This window comes from Ambystoma mexicanum, chromosome 9 (assembly GCF_040938575.1).
Source record: "Ambystoma mexicanum isolate Mex_15411 chromosome 9, UKY_AmexF1_1, whole genome shotgun sequence".
Classification (NCBI taxonomy): Eukaryota; Metazoa; Chordata; class Amphibia; order Caudata; family Ambystomatidae; genus Ambystoma; species Ambystoma mexicanum.
The window spans coordinates 977255941-977275200 of NC_090931.1; the positions used below are offsets into that span (position 1 = coordinate 977255941).

Here is a 19260-nt window from a genome sequence, read left to right on the forward strand (position 1 = left end):
GATCTCCAGGGCTTCCGAGCTTTTCCAACTCTGCCCTGAGGAGAAGAAAAAGGAAGGCTTCCTTTATCAGCGGCGCGAGGCCAAGAGGAAGACGGTCCTCGCAGTGCCTCTGTTGGACGACATTTGGGATGAGGGCCTTTCCCTCCTCAAGAACCCTTCCACGACGCCAGCTAGAAGAGACCGGTACGAGAAGAAGTACCGGGTCCCGGACACGGCCCCCCTATGCCTCCGGGCGCAGCCTACCCCGGATTCCGTCGTCTCCGCGGCAGCCAGGAAGAAAGCGGGGGGGGGGGGGTGCGGCCTCCACATCGACTTCCCCGCCGGACGGCGAGGGAAAGAAATTGGATGCTATGGGACGTAGAGTCATCTCGTCGGCAGCGACGACGATTAAAGCGGCCAACGCCTTGGCTATCGTGGCCCGCTACGACAGGGAGCTCTGGTACAAGATAGCTCCCCTGCTGGATTTTCTGCCGGACGACAAGAGAGCGGAGGCCCTGGAGATCCTGCAGGAAGGTGAGGTGGCCTCGGACCACGCCATCACCGTGGCGACGGACGTCGCCGACACTGGGTTCCGCCAGCTGGGCAACGGCGTTTGCCTTCGACGTCGTGGATGGCTCAAAGCTACGGACTTCCGGCAGGACGTCCAGACCAGAGTCCTGGACATGCCCTTCGACGGGAACAACCTGTTTGGGAAGACAGTGGACGATTCCCTTCAGGCCATCAAGGCGGATACTGAGACGGCCCGGGCCCTTGGAGTCCTGCAGCAACGACGGACGCCCTTTCGGAGCGGCGGAGGCAATGGCGCCTCCAAAGGTTCCGGCGGCGGTTTCGCTTCCTACCGTCAAGCGGCCCGCTCGTCGTCGCAAGAGGCCTACAGAGGACGAGGCAAGTCTAGCGGACCCCGCCGTCGTCGCCAAGGAGGTCAAGGCGGCAAGGCCGCGTCCAAGCAGGATTGAACCGGCCGTGGGGTCGGGCCCCCACCGAAGCACCCCGGTGGGAGGCCGGCTGGCGGGCTTCGTCAGCGTGTGGGAGTCCATCTCCACCGACCGTTGGGTGCTGGACGCCCTGGCCCGGGGCCACGCGCTCGAGTTTCAAAGAAGGTGCCCGCGCGTCCCCCCCGTGGCCAGGAAAGAACTTCACGTCCCTCAACTTCTCCTGGAGGTAAAGGCGATGCTCAGAAAGGGCGCCATCGAACTCGTCCCAAAGAGGCTTCGGGGCTCCGGAGTCTACTCGAGATACTTCCTCGTGAAGAAGAAGACGGGAGGATGGCGCCCCATCCTAGACCTGCGACGTCTGAACAAGTTCATCAAGGCGCAGAAGTTCCGGGTGGTCACCCTCCAGCACGTCCTGGGTCAGCTGGAGGAAGGAGACTTCCTATCGTCGTTGGATTTGGAGGATGCCTACTTCCACATTCCCATCCTAAAGGGGCACCGAAAATTCCTCAGATTCGTGGTCCAAGGGCGTCATTACCAGTTCAAAGCCCTTCCCTTCGGACTACGGTCGGCACCCAGGGTATTCACCAAGTGCCTCGCACCGGTGGCGGCGCAGCTGCGCCGCGAGGGGATTCACGTCTACCCCTACCTGGACGACTGGCTCATCCGCGCCAAGACGAGGGAGCTCGCCGTGGTCCACACGGCAAGGACCGTCCAACTCCTCACGGACCTGGGATTCTCCGTGAACTACGCCAAATCCCACCTGGTGCCCGCGCAAGTCGCACTGTTTCTAGGAGCGAGGCTCGACACAGTGTCCCTTCTGGCCTCCCCGTCGGAGGAGAGGACCAGGACCATCTTGGGCAAGGTGCAACGGATGTTGGTGGCCGACGCGGCCAAAGTGAGGTCCATCAAGTCCCTCCTCGGGATGATGTCTTCCTGCATCTACCTCATTCCCATGTGCAGGCTCCGGATGCGCCCGTTGCAAGAATTCCTGGATGCGCGCTGGATCCAGACGACGGGCAGCTTCGAGGAAAGGATCAAGCTCGACGAGAGTTTCCGACGAGCGATACGGTGGTGGGGCACCCGCGCGCATCTGACGGCGGGCATGGACTTCCAGACCCCAGCCCACCAGGAGACTGTGACCACGGATGCCTCCCTGGAAGGGTGGGGAGCGCACACCGAAAATCTGCACGCAAGGGGACTCTGGCTCCCGACGGAGAAGTCCCTGCATATCAACGTCCTGGAGCTCCGTGCAGTGTTTTGGGCCCTCAGGTCCTTCCTTCCGTCCCTCAAGGGCAAGGTGGTGAGGATCTTCACCGACAACACCACCACCATGTTTTACATCAGGAAACAGGGCGGAACCAGGTCCCCAGCGCTGTCCAAGGAGGCGCAGGACCTGTGGCATTGGGCCGTCGCCCAAGGGATTTTTCTGGTGCCGTTTCATCTGGCAGGGATAAAAAACACCATCGCCGACTCACTCAGCAGGGAGCTGCGCTCGTGCCACGAGTGGGAACTACGGCAGGATCTGGTGGATCGCCTCTTCCGACGGTGGGGCACACCCCAGATCGACCTGTTCGCGACGGCGACGAACACCAAGTGCCGGAGGTTCGCCAGCAGGTTTCCCCAGACGAGGAGCATGGGCGATGCTTTCTCGTTCCCCTGGGAGGGCCTGTTCCTCTACGCGTTCCCTCCCTTGCCTCTGCTAATCCGGCTCGTCAACCAGCTCAAGAGGTCACGGTGCAGGATGATCCTCGTCGCACCTGCGTGGCCGAGGCAGATATGGTTCCCGGACCTTCTGGACTTGTCAGCGTCCCCGCCGATCAAGCTGCCGGCGGACGCGGATCTACTCTCCAGGGAAGGAGGCGCCATCCTCCACCACGACCCGAAGTCGCTGAACTTGCAGGCCTGGCTCCTGCAGCGCTAGAGTTTGGAGGATACGACATACCGGCCGATTGCAGAGAGGTTCTTGCAAAGGCCAGGGCGTCCTCGACTCTTAAATGCTACGGACACAAATGGAAGAGGTTCTCTGTCTGGTGCCACGCACAGAAGATTAACCCTCTACGGATTACGGCTCCCCAAGTACTGCCGTACCTGCTGACGCTGGCCAAAGCTGGTCTGGCACACGCGTCCATCAAGATTCATCTTGCTGCAATCTCCCGATACACCAGAACCACGGGGCGGGCGTCCTTGTGGTCTCATCGTCTGGTGAAGGAGTTCATGAAGGGACTGTTCAGATCGTTCCCGCCGGTGAAGGCTCCGGCCCCGGCGTGGGAGCTCAACGTGGTGCTGACCAAGCTCATGGGACCTCCGTTCGAGCCTCTGCACTCGGCCCCGTTGAAGTTTCTATCGTGGAAAACAGCTTTTCTTGTGGCCATCACCTCCGCACGACGAGTGGGAGAGATCCAGGCCCTTTCCTGCAAGGCCCCGTACTTGATTTTCCACGACACGAGGGTAGTGCTCAGGACGCACCCCTCCTTCATGCCCAAGGTACCGTCGGACTTCCATCTCAACGAACCCTTGGTGTTACCTGTGTTCTTCCCGTCGCCTTCGTCGCCGGCTGAGAGGACTTTGCACTCGCTGGATGTAGCTAGAGCGCTGAAGTTCTACGTGGACCGCACGAAGGGTTTTCGGAAGACGTCACAACTCTTTGTGAACTTTGGACCTGTCAATCAGGGGAAGGCTCTCTCGAAGGCTTCCATCTCCAGATGGCTCTCCGGCTGTATCATGTGCTGTCACCGGTTGGCAAACCGACCGCTGCCTGGCCGTCCGAGAGCCCATTCCACCAGAGCGATCGCAGCTACCACGGCGTTCCTATCTGGTGTGCCCCTGCTGGACATATGCAGGGCTGCTACGTGGAGGTCGACGCACACCTTCACGAAATTCTACTGCGTCGACCGGGATTCCAGGGAGGAGTCCAGGGTCGGCCAAGCAGTGCTGCGCAACCTGTTCGCCTGAGGTGAGCCTGGTGAGGAGGTAAGATGCTTAATGTTGAGTTGATGTGATGCTTAATGTTGAGCCTTTGCCACCTCCCGTGGTTGTGCATGTGTGTACTGCTATGTATTCTTTATTCATGAGCATGTGAATCCATGCCAGACCCCATGCTGGAGAAGGAACAAGTTACTTACCTGTAACTGTTGTTCTCCAGCATGGGTCTGGCATGGATTCACATGCGAACCCTCCCGCCTACCCCTCTGCGGCTCTTCACTTGGTCATACTGCCACTTCACGTGCTTCCAAATCTGAAGATGGCTGCCAGAGGCGGTGCTTAGGTAGAGGGCAGTCATTGGCTGTGGTCAGTATGACGCAGAGACCAGTGATTGGTTATTACTACGAAAGACAGATCAGAAACGAAACTGATACTGTTTTTTTCTTTACCGAGGATTCCCAGCCTGACGACGGGGAATATTCATGAGCATGTGAATCCATGCCAGACCCATGCTGGAGAACAACAGTTACAGGTAAGTAACTTGTTCCTTATATTGCGCACCAGACCCAAGGGTAACCGGGCGCATTTTATACGACAGCTCAAAACTTTGTTACAAGATCACATGGCAAAAATAGATCAGCAAGACTAATATACAACAAAATATACAGGAGTATACACAAAATATACAGGAATATACAGCATGTGGAGTGTAAAAGCATGTGTTTACGGTCCTAGGCAAAGATTCCTAGGCTTGAATATGTTCAGGCAGTAGATGATCTAAAGTGCATCTGCATTTTTGATCCACGTTATAAGGTTGTGTCGGAAGGTGGGGTAGGGTTGGTCAGTCTTCAAGGTGGATGGTAGGGCGTTCCAGAGTTGAGCTGCTTTCACCTGAAAGCTGCAGCCACCGACTTTAGTCAGTTTGACTCTAGGTATGGTTAGGTTATTGGAGTTAGCAGATCTAGTAAGTCGTGTTGGTTTTAGTTTGGTGAATCTGGCAGAGAGGTACTGCGGTGCGGCGTTGTTAAGGCATTTGTGGACCAAAGAGGCAACTTTTAGTTGGATTTTCTCCTGAGTAGAGAGCCAGCTGTTAGCTCATCTGAGTGCGGAGATGTGGGCTCTCCTGGGAATGCAAAGTGCTGCTCTAAGCGTGTTGTTTTGCAGAATTTGAATTCTTTTGATCACTTCCTTGTTAGCCCCAATATAGAGCGAGTTGCAGTAGTCCAGTTTTGATAACACGAGCGCTCTAGCGAGTGTGATGCAGCTATCGTTTGATAGGAAGGGTTTGCCTGCTCTTATCAATTTGCAGGTATAGGTGGTTGTTGAAGCCATCGCATTGACCTGCTTGTTGAAAGAAAGGGTGGAGTCCAGGTAGAAACCCAGAGTTTTAACCGCGTGGGCGGTTGTGATTTGGTTGTTGTCGATATTGAAGGAGGAGTAGTTGGGGCCCAGTTTTTTGAGGGTGGGTGGTGTGCCCAGGATGATGATTTCAGTTTTGTCATCATTCAGGCATAGACCGTGTGTGGCCATCCATGCCTGGATGATGAGATACACTCTGTTCACCAAGGCCAAATCCTTGTCGTAATCACCGGTAAGTGGTAGGAGAATCTGGGTATCATCTGCATAATTAGTGTAGGTGATACCAAGAAGGTCCAGATTATCGAAAAGGGGCTTAGTGAAGATGTTATAGAGTGTAGGCGAAACACAGGATCCTTGGGGCACACCACATGTAATGGGGATGGAGTCTGCTGCCGCAGTGGTGGAGAAGACTCTCATTGTCCTGTTATTGAGGAAGGATTGGATCCATTTTGTGGCTTCTTGCAAGGTTCCTCTAAATACAGTACTGACGGAGTTGAGGGATCCTCTAAGGGTCCTGTTGGTATGATGCATTCCTCAACCATCCCACGCTCGGGGTGTGGTGGTACCGATTCTGTTGAGGGGGTAAAGAAGGTGATCAGCAGCAGGCCTTCCAGTACCAGCTCTTCAGAGGTTCCTCCATTGGAGGCTAATTCTGGGTCAGTTCCTAGGATGTCCACTAAACATCCTAGATCTGCCACCACCGGCTCAGCCGAGGATCCGTGTTTCAAGGCCAAGTGTTTCTTAAGTCCCCTGACTCCCCTGAGGGGACAGTTGCCTCTTTAGTCCTATGATGCAGTTCTCTTCAGGTGTTGACTAAATGGCGGCCCAGCCTCCTTGGTACACGCCAGCCATTTTGGATACCTCCCTTACACCAATTTTCATGTCGATTCGTGCTGGGAGCTTTTCCTTTGGGACAGAGCAGTTTTTTCTGTAGCCCGCTTATGAAATATCTGCGATTCTCTGTGCGAGCAGAACACTTCAGATTCGGGTACTCTTTTTGGTCTCGGCTCAGCGAGACACACTGGAAACTACTCTGAGGGGCCCTGCAGTGGTCTCTCAATACCAGATCCTCCAAGGTTCCCCATTTGGGGCTAAGGCTGACCCCAGTTCTGCTGTGGCTTTGGATATCAGGGTTCGCCCGGAGGCTTCTCCTTCTTGAGCTAACTGTACTGAGTTTTGGCTCGAGGCCCCTCTCGAGGTGGCTATAAGACCAGGTTTAAACCGGAGGTTCCCCTGCTTGGGGCTAAATCGGTCACCAACTGAATTGAGAGTCCCTCATCGAGGGTCCTGGCTGTAAGGTATATCCCTAAGCCTTTTCTGCGCACGCGGCTGTGGTGATACGAGTTCTGTTGAGGGGGCGAAGGAAGGCGGTCACGTACCACGGGCCGTCCAGTACCGGCTCTGCCAAGGAGCCTCCAGTAGAGGCTAATTCTGGGGAAGCCTCGGACGTGTCTAGTTAACACCCTAGATCTGCCAGTACTGGCTCTGCCAAGGTTCCTTGTTCAAGGTTAGGATGGCACGCAAGGCCCCTGACTCCCCTGGGGAGACTATTGCTTCACTTGCTCCTGTGTCGCACTTCGCCCCGGTGTGTGATAAAGGCGGCTCAACCTCTGCGGGCCACAGCTGCCTTTTTGTATACCTACCTTAAAGTGAGGTTTTACATCAACAAGCAGGACGACACAGACTCTCCTCTCCTTGTGGATCTTGTCATGCAAATTTGGGCTGGGCCATCCGCACCAGTCGGCATCGGTTACGAGTGTGAGATGAACAGCAATATCATCTCCAACTTTTCCAGTAATGTGGCACGCCAGAGGTGGTCCTCTTTGCAGCTTGTGGGTCAACATGAAAGTTTATGCTTTCCCCTCATTGCCTCGTACCTATTGGTCACTCTGTAAACACATCAAACCGTTGCCAAAGCAGCTATTGGGCTTTCCTACCAACCTTTGTGAAGCATTACTGCTTAGACCTGAGCTCCAGGGCTGATGCTCAGTTCGGCAAGCTGTTCTCAAAACCTTTCAGTAAAGGAGTGGAGGAAAGGGGACGGGACAGAGGAGTATAACAAAGTTACTCACCGTAGTGACTACCTTACTCCTAGTCCATAGTCCCCTTTCCGCCATACGCTCGCCCGCTGTCCCCTCTAATAAGTATCCTCTATTATTGCTTAAATGGTCTCAAACCTGGCGATAGAAAAGGACTGAAGGGCGATGCATGGGGCGGAGCTAAAGAGGGCGGGGTTACGGCCGCGTGCGGTGCCCCGCGTAAAAGAGAAGAACACATTTTTCAATTTGATGCTTTTTTACAAAAGTGCCATTGTCCAGTCCCACAGGACGGAATGTCCCAAAAGTATGGAGGAAAGGGGACTATGGACTAGGAGTAAGGTAGTCACTACGGTGAGTAACTTTGTTAGCATCAACGAGGATAATTGGTGCTAAATTGTGCCAAATCTACACTGAGGAAGGTGAACCCATGGGCTCCAGGGAGGAGAGGAACTTCCCAGAAGAATTTTACGGGAGTCTCACAGATTCCTCATCGTCCTCCCTACATGCGCCTTGTGGTGGATAGCCAGTACACCATCGGTTCTGCATTCCCTCAGTGTCAAAATGGTAGGGGAAAAAGAGTAGAACTGAGGGCACGGAGCATGGCACTTCCATATATATGGGCCTTGATGTGATGTCCGGCACAGGGCGTGTAAAAGCGTCGGGCGGAATAGACGCAGAGCAGCATGGTTCCCCCTGCTGGCGGAAGTTTCCAAATATCAGCTATGCTGCAGATAGGATATCATAGATGTGGAATCCATCAAAGGAACATCCATCAGAAAGAGCATTACCAATAGTTAAGTAATTTGTTCTCCTGGCAAAAGTGAACGGGCAGAAGATGGTTAAAAGTAGAGATCAAATGGAACTAAACCTTCTTGGCAGAGATCTTGTTCCAGGAGAACACCCTTATAAAACAAAAATAAACTAAACTAAAAAATATGAACTTAAATTTCATAACTAAGTTGCATGAAATTGGGGGGCGTGGCCAGCCGACATGCAGTGAGGCAGCAAACCTGCAGAGCTCCCGCTTGATCCTAGGAAACAATAATTTCTACCACCCGATTCTGTATGTCGTTGCAGGGGAGAGCTGAGGTGTTGTGGATCAACACTGGAGAAGCCTGGGTGGTGACGCTATGTGGTTGAGGACGGAGTGTCCAGAAAAACAAGGACGTGGCACCCAATATGGCGGCTGGACCCATCGCTCGCATTGGCGGATAGGTCAGCGACCCAGTGCTGAGGAGCTGTCCTAGGTGGAGGTGGTGACCCATTGTCGACCTGAGGGGCACCGGTAGGGGGTGAGGTCGGACTGAGCCTGGGGAAGAGAGGAAGAACGTGCCGGAGGGAGTGCCATCGGGAGGAGCGCATGGACATCAGGTGTACGAAACGCTGAGCTGCTACCGGTCTAAGACTGGGCCATAGTGGTACGGCACAATACAGCAAGCGTGCAGCTTGGGGCCTGGCCTTTGGCCGAGACGAGTAGCAAGGTCTCAGGCTGTGACAACACTGAAGCGGACTGTTCGGACCCCAGTGGAAGGAGTGAACGCGCACCGAGACCCTAGGCGTCGGAACTACACGGCTCCCAGGCAAACTGACATACCGAAGCAGCTGAGGCACTGAGCACACATCCATCTGACGCATTGGCCCCACAGACCCAGGTACGGATTGTGAAAATGCAGAGCTCAAGTACGCAGAAGGGGTGACTCAACGTTTCAGGATTCATAGCCGTGCTTGCATACCCAATTGGCAAAGCACGGACCAGTTGGAAAAGGCTAACACACTGTGGGACACATGGAGGAACACAAGGCGAGAGATTGCTGCATGCACCAATAATGCATGAGTCGCCCGTATAATACAGCGCAGCTGACCAGTCATTTGAATCAAGCACACGCTGCAAGAAGCCCAGTATGTAAAGCTGCCTTCACTTCCCCATTGTCAGAAGAGGACGCTGGAGGCAACATTGTAGGCAGTGGGGAAAACGGCACCAGGATGCTCTGCTGTGGTTGTCACTATGTCCACCAAAACGCCTTGGGATTCTTTGGGGGTGCAGGGTGGCATACTGGGCCCTGGATTGGCACACCAGTGGGTGGCAACGGAATGCCCGGAAGGGCGTCCCTCTGAGGCAACGCACAGGAGAGACTCAGAGTGGCAACGGAAGGGAGGCGATCCCAACTGCAAAAGGGATTCCAAAGCGGTGTGAAGGAGGCGTACACAACAGCCAATAGCGAGTGTCTGCATAGGGAAAACGTGTGGAGAGCTCCTCGACAGAAGAAGGGCACACAGACACAGAGAATGCGTGATAGAGCCGGAACTCTACCCAGTGAAACTGCTGTAACTGTGTGAGTGGAGCAGGGAGAGAACAGTTAACAAACCCCCTGGTGTAGTGAACTATGGTGGAGAGCAAAGTCGTGGTACATCCCATCGAGAAGTGCACACTGGTGCTGTAACACCGAGAAGGAAGACCGTGAACCGAGTGCTACCGGGTGGGGTGGCTGGGGTGTGTGGTGGGACGCCACCTGCGGAATGCAACAGCAGTTCAGAAGCACTAGAACACAAGACGGATGTGGTCATAGTGGATCTCAGATTATTGCATCAAGATGTGCGCGCACTGGCAGACCGGTTGGGCACAGCAGAACAGCAAGTACAAGATAAGACGACTAACATCGCCAGTGTCCAGACGCAAGTGGCAGACCTAGTGGAATGAGTGAAAACCTTGGAACAGAGCAGAAGACGTGGACGGGAGGTCCCGCAGGAATAATATCAGAATACTGGGCCTTCCGGAAGCAGAGGAAGGCAGGGACCCTTTGGCTTACGTCGAAAATAAGCTCCTGCAAGAGGTGGGCCTGGGCACGGTGACACAGGGATTCACTGTTGAGAGAGCGCATAGATCCCTGGGAGAGGATCCTGTCTTTTTTAAGAGAGGGAGGAACTATCACGAGGGGCTCCTCTATGTTGGCGATATATCCTGACTACACAGCTTTATTGCAACAACGCAGAGCAATGGTTGGTCCGACCAAAGAACGGCTGAGGAGAGCAGGCATGCAGTACATGCTGATCTACCCTGCTAAACTGAAGGGTCTACACAACGGAAGATTGCATTTTTTCGATAATAAGCGGTTGCCACAGCTTCCGAGCAGAAACAGCAACGTCCTGTAGTGTGATAAGATGTGACGGGTCCAAACGCATCCCTCTGGTCCTTGGGCCGCCATGCGCAGTTTGGACGAAAAAACTGAAGATGATAAGACAGTGTGACACACGGAATAGAGACACCGAGACTGAGGACAGGTGACCTGACTGCTTGCCGCTGCGAACGGCTGCCATATGCCCTGTTGTAATTTATGATGCCAGTTGCAAGTCATCAAGCTGCTGCGCGATGCCCAGAGGTGGGGAGGCGGGTACGGGAGAGGCGGCTAAGCCTGAGTACGCGGCGCGCTGCTGGTCTGTTTGAAGTTGGGGATGGTTTTTTGGGTATCAGAGTTGTTTGTTAGGACTGGTGGGGGGAGAACAGGCAGACAGTTGAGTCAAGGAGGAGGGTATGGTTGGGGACAGGTATGTGTGCTAGACATAAGACCAGGCGGAATACGGAACCAGGTGTGGTCTTCTGACGCTTGGTCATTCAACTGAAGGAGCAGGAGGTGGGGCCCTAGTAAGTAGAGGCTAGAGAAGGAGCAAAATGTGGCCCGTATTGGAGGGGGCGGGTGGCGACCTGGAAGTAAGGTTCCGGAGAACAGATTGGTTGGGCAATGGGAAATCGTTTACCCAGTCAGTGCTTTTTATGGCAAAGGTAGATGACATGAACATAGTTACCTGGAACGTTAGAAGATTTAACAACTTTAAGAGATTGCGAGTACATGTGTGTTGGAATAGAATGAGGGTAAAGGTGGTGTTATTACAAGAAATGCACTTAATGAGAGATAGACAAGCTACGATAGCTAGGAAATGGGGTGGTAAGATGTACAGGTCACCGTTCTCAGCGTAAGCAAGGGGGGGGGGGTCCTCATTTAGATTGCTCCCACGGCCCCCTTTCAGTTATTAGAGTTTAAAAAAGATGATGAAGGCAGACTCGCTATAGTACACGGCTTGCTGGAAAACAGAGAAGTCTGTTTCGTAAATACATGTGCCCCGAATCATGACACCACGGGGTACTTCCGTTCGTTGTATGCAAAGTTATCTACATACAGAGGGGCCACATGGATCTGGGGTGGAGACTGTGATTGCCCACTTAATCCTAGATTAGTTGGATTAGATGAGAAATATCAAAACCAGCCCTGCCAGCCAGAGCACATAGTTCCCTTCAGATTCAAATGCACTTGGTGAATGTACTGAGGGAGAGGCACGTGGCTACACCCATTTATCATCCCCCCCCCCCATTTGGTACATACAAGGAAAGACTACATCTTCACGGGGGCAGAGACTTTGGGGGACTTTGCGGACACAGATTATAGAGCTAGGGTCCTCTCTGACCATGCCCCACTGGTGACAGCATGGCAAGGTGCCGTGCAAAGACCTCGGATTCCTACCTGACGGCTGACAGCAAAGGCCACCTGGGATTTGAGATAGAGGAATATTTTGATATCAACATGGACAGTGTGGCAGAAGTAGGCACCCTGTGGGATGCCTTCAAGGTGGTGAGGCGTGGGGCGGCGATTTGGAATATGGGAGGCCTGAGAAAAGACATAACAAAGGCCCTGACTGACACTGAAAATGCCATCATGCAGAAAGAGACAGCCGAGGGACTGGGCAGTAGGGAATTGGTCGAATTGGTGGAACTGCGCCAACAATACATTAGGACGTGGGAAAGGTTGGGCAGGTTTGACTTTGCCAGGTATACACAGAAATTGCATGCAGAGGGGAACAAGCGGGGGAGATTACTGGCATGGTTGTGCAAACGGGATGACGGGATTAGTGCCTTAATAAATGATAACGAACGGTCTAGTAATCAGAACCCAACGAGAGATTAACAAGGTATTTCAGGGTTCTATGAATCCCTGTACTTGACTGACAGAGATAAGGACTTTAGCAAAGCCCTAACCCACATGAACGTACCTAAACTAGAGGAAGAACAAGCAGATATGCTTGATGCCCCATTGACGATAGAGGAAATTAGGATGGGTATCACAGAAACCCCGAAGGCCAAAACCCCAGGACCAGACAGGCTCCAGGGAAATCTGTAAAACATATGCAGAAGTACTAGCGCCCAAGCTCCTAGTGGTTTGCGGTGAGGCGTATGAACGAGGAGTGCTACCAGGTAGTATGCAAGAATCTATTATAATACCAGTCCTTAAACCAAGCACAGGACTGTAGCTCATACAGGCCACTCTTCATGGTGAATCAGGATTGCAAGATCCTCACAGCGGTATTTGCGAATAGACTCAGAAATGTAAATGGAAGTTTAATCAACACGAGACCAAACTGGGTATGTCCCTTTGGCAGATGGATCTCTGAGGCATGCGAAATACACAAGGGCACCAAACAGGGCTGTCCACTGTCGCCAATGTTGTTTATACTAGTGCTGGAACCGCTGGCGGCCTTCCTCAGAAAGGAGTATGCAGAAGCAGGAATAGAGATTGATGGAGTTGAACACTTGATCTCTCTATATGCAGATGATCTGTTGCTGTGTGTGTGCCGACCCGAGACTAACCAACTGCATCTGTTGGACATCATTGACCAGTTTACTAGCCTCTCAGGCATCCAAGTTAACAGGGAAAAATCCTGTGTGTTCCCATTGGCAGGTCATCGAGAACTTGCCATGTAACATCTACCAGTGCTGGGCTAGGTAGACAAGAGACACCTTCTGCTACTTGGGCGTCAATGTATGGCATGATCCAGTTGCTTCACATGAGAATTACACACACAACGTATTAAAAGGAGTAGTAAGCTCCATGACTTTCTGGAAAAGGCCACCGTTGGGGGTGCCAGGCAGAGCAGCATTATAAAAAATGGTTGTGCTTCTGTGTCTCCTTCACCATTTTACTGATATACCTTTCAATATACCTAGAGGGTTCTTTCAGCAACTGAACACGATGGTTCGAGAATTTATATGGGGAGGAGGGAGGAACAGAATCACCTTGCGCACTCTGCAGAGAGGCCATGACGAGGAGGGTATCCGAGTAATGCGCTTCAAATTATACTACTTAGTGAGGCAGCTGCAATTTGTGGTGAATTGGCTGGGAGACGAGACCTCGCAGGACCCGCTGTTGCAGCCAATGCTGAGAAAATATTTTTTGAAAGGTGTTGTGGGTTGAAGGAGCATTGGCGCGGAGACCCTCCTAACTGTTGAAACTTGGTATAGACTTGTGGCGCAGGATGTGGAAGCTCCTGGGGACCCCAGATCCCTGTGCCCTGTGTGTCCCCCTGCTGGGGTGATGGGCAGACAGCAGGGTGTTGCACACCGGTTCAGAGTGCACTGGCAATGCAAAGGAATAGCGGTAGTGGGTGATCTGCTGTAAGATAAGTGGATAGATTTACTGACTCTGGTCTGCGAATATGGTATACACAAGGGACAATTTCTATCGTATAAGGGAATGATCGGGAGGTTGGACGGGCGATGGTCAGGACTTTGCGATGGGACGGGGATGAATTAAGTCATTTAGGGAGGGCCCTCTCAGATACAGATTGGAATCTGATGCAGATTGGAAGAGGGTGCTATCGTACACCAAGGGTGTCTCCAGAAACACGAGATTTGGACTTGTACAACTGTACGTCACACACACAATATATTTAACTCCACAAATGCGGTCACGGATGAGAAGACATGGGCAACAGGCATGCCCGAGGTGCACCCAAGAGAAAGCAGACACGATGCACATGTTTGGACATGCCCAGTGATCAGGAGATTCTGGGGGGGGGGAAGTGGTGGAAAGGGTGGCAGGAGCGGGAATTCAGATGCATGCGTGGCTACCAGAATTTTGTTTGTTGGGCCTATTCCCTAGGGGGAATTAAACACGCCAGGCATTTGGCTAAAATGAAAGACCTGATCTGTGTGTTGGCAAAAAGCATAATTGCAATGGCCTGCAGGTCCGCTGACGGCCCCAGGATTTAAGCCTCGTGGGCCCATTTGAAACCTGGTCACTAGTTGAGACTGCCGCATGGCACAGAGCACTACAGTGGTCGAATGCATGAAAGAAGTATGGAGGATGAATGGCAGGCATTAACACAAAAGATGTTTCTCTCTGAAATAGTGGGGCAGACGCAGTGATGGGCTCTCCGGAATTGCACACGGACTGTACACTGAACTGTAAAGGAGAGTGAACGGTTGGGTAGTAAGCAGATCTGAGCAAGGGCCCACAGGGCGGAGGGCTGGGAAAGAACACAAGCTCATGTATGGTGCAAGTATGTTGTATATGACCCAACAATGGCACTGTTTTGCTGCACACCTGTCAACTGTATGTTCGTTTAAATCCAAATAAAAATGTAATTAAAAAAACACGAAGTCACATGAAATGTGCTTATTTGCCAAGGTGCATTATAGGTGCCAAGCTAACATAATTGTCTACATTGACATCAAAAACAGTGTGTGGAATTTCAGCAAAATTAATTGAAAGGTCAATGAGATGTAAAAACTATGACCAATCTCTATTTCATGAATGCTGTTCATGAAACAAGGAATGAAGGACCAGGATAAATGGTACTGCAGCATGCATCTTTCATTGATGTGCCTTGCTGTTCTGTATTGTCCCTTCACCTCACTGGTGGAGATTATTTGGTTCTATTGAATGAAATGAGACGTTCATACATTAAACATGTACGGGAATGGGAGATGCATAGGGGGTTACCTTAATAATAAAAATAATTACAAAAATTATACATTCCCCTTCCCTATCCTTTAGCGTTTCGCAGTTTTCCCAATACCAAATTCTGATGGAGTTACCGTTCCCAGGGTTATCGATTATTAGAAGGGCCTCTCTTGTGAGGCTTTTATCCCCATTCTGCCTCATGTGCAGTGTACCGGAAGCATCGCCAAAACTGCAAATATTTGCATTACATTTAAGACTTCGTACCACAGAGGCAGCAAGCTAATGTCAACTGAATCGTATATGTGCAGTAACATGATACATTTTGTTTAATGATACTAGGTTGTAATAATGTCCACACTGTGATTACAACCCTATTTAACAATGGAACTTGAGCAGAGAAAGTGACAGGATATATTATACTGTATACATACGCTAAAATGTATCAAAAGTCAATTTTGAAGGATATATTCAGTTTGCTTGTGCCGTGTTAGCCAAGAGTAGAATAGAATATTCATCCAAAAGAAAACAAAACGTTGATACCTTAATTAGGAGAACAGTAATTTGTTGCGAGCTTTCACCATTTCCTTAGGTAGAGATGTAATGAAGCATTTGAAAAACGTTAAATCTTAAATAGCCTTTTCTGATATCCCGTATTTCTGTATCTGTGCCTATGTGTACCTACTTTGTAGCTTGATCAAATGCATTACAGCTGGGAGGGCCTCTGTCTCATGCCAGACCCCCGCCCTTTTCTCATGACTGTGATGAAGCACAGTCCCGATATTGTGTTTTACACACACCACACCGATCTCCACGAGTCCTGGACTTAACACATGACAGGCTGTGCCACTTCCCTAACAGCCTTCTAGAGGCACAAGCCAATATGTGACTGACGTTGCAAAGGGACCGGCATGACATATGCGCTTCAACTGGACTGCACCTATCATGACTTGACAGTAGTCCATCCCCTCCTGCCTTCATGAGAGCACTCTAACAGGGTTGGAGGAGTTTTGTTTTCTCTTCCCTTCTCTTCAGTTCCACTGACTCAACGCCGCAGTAAAACAGCATACTTGCAATCCTTGATAACTACTGTACCCATATGCATGCAAGTTCCATAGATGAAGAGAAAGCTGGACCACACAGTTTACAAGTGTTGGCAATAAAAGGCCGTAGGATTTTATTGTTACAGATATGGTTATGGAAACAATGACAATAATCACATATCCTTATGATATCATAATTTTGGGCACCGGGTCCTGAGGTAACCCCCTCTGGCCCGTGCTGCCTTCTTGTCCCACGACTTGTTGTTGTCACCGTACAGTGTCCTGTTTTTCTCTTCCTTTGTCGTCTGTCAGGCCCCCCAGGAGGGTGGGGGCAGTGCATTGTGTTCTCCCTGCCTGACTGCTGGTTTCCTCTGGGTGCTTAGCACTCTGTTGCTTTGTGGAAGGGTGAGGTGATTGTTCACACCTCGCCCTTCCCTTGCTTTGTAGTGACAGAGTCTGCGTGCCTCTGTGTGAGATGAGGAGAGGGATCAGGCTTGGGGGAAGGAGCTGCCCCTCTCCAGGGCCTGCCGGATGGTACCAGCAGTTACCCTGCCTTGCCTTGGGAGGCCCTGCAGCATTGCCCAAAACTGCAATGTGTGTAGGGGGTTAAAGAACTGGAATGCATGCCTCTCTAACCAAGTGATAAATCGGGGACACAGACAGCACCAATATGGATATAAGGGGATCCGAGAAGGTGCTGTTTAAGCTGTAATGTTTTTCAAATGCTACATTCCATCTCTGCCTGAGGAAGTGGTGAAGGCCACCAAAGTTCACAAATACACAAAGGACTATGTTAGCCTAATTAAGGTATTGGCTTGTTTTCTTTTGGGTTAAGATTTTATTTCAAACAACCCCCACCCCCAAATCCTTGGGAGCCTAACATGGTCCAATAAGGGAGCTGATGCACAACTTTAATCGGCAGTAACATTTTGATCCTGTTTACTTCCACAAATTGTCTCATTGATGTTTTATTGTAGATTGTTAAGACCAGTGTTGATTTAAAATGGTTCCTAGGAACTCGGAGAACATACCAGTGTAGTATTCACGTTTATTTGATTATCCAACTGTACCTATTTAATATACTGTACTTAAATAAACCTCTGTTTTTCAACAGCAGTTTGCGGTACCTCGCAGTGACGAATGGACACGTTTTGCCAAGACACTTGCCGATATAAATGCAAACCGAGCAGATGCAGAAGAGGAAGCCGCAAACCGCATATCTGGCTAAATACTATGCATTAAAGCGGAAACTATAGGTGTTTCTGCAATATTATTCATGGAGTTCTAATGAGGCTAACGCATACTGTTTGGAAAATTAAAAAAAACAGACGAATGTGGATATGAAAACTTTCTAAGATTTATAAACTCCAATTGCACAATCAGTTTGTGCAACACCATGATATTTATATGTGTATTTAATAAACCATTATGACATGTACATTTTAACCACTGTACTGTAATTTGCAGAAATTACGATTTTTGTTTTCCATAAAAGTTGCTTATGAATAGTGCACAGATGTCACCACTTATTGTTTAACAATTAGAACTTCAGTTATTAAAATGTAAAGTATCTTGTTTAAAATGTGCATTGTCATACGTTACTGCACATACTGTCTCATATAAATTCCATTCAGTTTTCTTGTACACTACATGGGTCCATTTTCTTTTTCTAAACTGTTTTTGAATTATAAAATCAATTTGTTTTGGAATTAATGGATCTTCCTTCTGTTGTACTTTATTTATTTTATTGTTTGCTTGTTAGGCGCTTATACAATAAGAAAATACTGTTTCAAAGCGCCTGCAGGGAGGGAGCAAGGTAGGGGAAAAAAACATTAAAAACACAATATTTTTAGAGCCGGGGGGTAGAAGGGACAAACCTACTATGCCTTGTGAGTATTCAGAACATGCAAGTGCAGCAAAGAAAAGGGAAGAGGAGGTAAGTGCTGGGGAGTCCAAACTCATGGGTGAGCTACAGATGAAGTGCAAGGAATGTTGAGTGCTACACGGAGTGGGGCCGTGGGAGATGTAAGTGCGAACCTCCAGGGCGAAGGATGTGCAGATGCAAGTGCTGTGGATAGACGAGAGCTAGGCAGGATTAGTGTGGAAGGTCAGAGCCCCGAGGATGCATAAGGGCCCAGGTCACAAACGCAGGAACTGTGGGATTAGCAGAGGAGAGAAGAAGGGGAGGAGGAGGAAAAAAGGAAAGTCTTAAGGAGCTTCCGAATTTTAGAAGATCGTGCTCAAGGTGCAGAGGGAGGGGGAGGCTATTCCATAGGAGGATGTTTTTTCCTGTTAGTTTTTATTAAGTTAAAAAAAAATACAGTAACAAGTCTACTTGTTTCTTATTGAAGCCAAATAAGGGTCTTTAAAAATGCATTCATGGGCTTTGCTTTCTTGCAATGTACTACACAGACTTTTCCCACTTCTCATTTTCAAATATTTTAGCTGAGGTAAAACTATGTTTTCAGTGCATCGCGTTTTAATACTATTAATTGCGTCTCTAATCTGCACCGCCCTTTAGAAGAGCTTTGTTTGGTCATAAATAGATGTTCTGTTCTTTAGCAGAACCTTCAGGTAAGTCTGCAATGGGGTCACAGAAAAAGCCAAACAGCGTCCGTTTATCATATGTCCTACTGAAGCTTACTAATGCAAATTCAAAACACAAAGCGCATCAGATTCTTAAATGTAGATGGTTTCCTTTCTAGAACATACACTTTTTTCAAATGCACTTGACAATTTTGATAAAGACCAACTCAGTGTTTCCATGATTTTAGCCTATTATGCTGTGGTCATACCATATTTTATGAATTTGTTATGTTTACTCCATTTTGACATACCCACAAATCTAAAATTTGGAGAGAAAAATGTTCTACAACGATTTGTGCTTTAGATTCATTATGATGTTTGTAGGCCCATTACCAATATGAAATCATATTCTGTGCTTTTCTGCTGCCCATTCATTACGTAGTATGATTGCATAACACATTTAAAAGCAAGATTACCCCCACCCCCCCTTCCAACACCAGGCCTTTACCTTTCTTCTCCAGCATTAGATCTTTCATGGATTCACATGCTTTGGAATATTAATCCTCAGTGATATTTTATTATTGCTCATAATAGAACTTTTAGGCTCACTTTAGTAGCCCATCTACATCCTTTTGGGTGCATTCTGCCTCAGCCAATGGGACGTTGAGTGACGAGCCCCAGCCAGGTGGCCATCCTCAGATTCTAACCG

General features: G+C 50.0%; 1 protein-coding gene across 7 annotated transcripts in view; it reads left to right on the forward strand.

Moving 5' to 3' along the window:
• DYNC1I2 (dynein cytoplasmic 1 intermediate chain 2) overlaps nt 1-17738 on the forward strand; it is a 1097199-nt gene extending 1079461 nt beyond the window's left edge. For all 7 annotated transcript variants that reach the window (XM_069616204.1, XM_069616201.1, XM_069616199.1 and 4 more), the window contains one exon: nt 17140-17738. In XM_069616204.1, the coding sequence (XP_069472305.1) occupies nt 17140-17253 (114 nt within the window). In that variant the 3' untranslated portion in view covers nt 17254-17738. The remainder of the gene's footprint in view (nt 1-17139) is intronic.
• The last annotated feature ends 1522 nt before the right edge of the window (nt 17739-19260 follow it).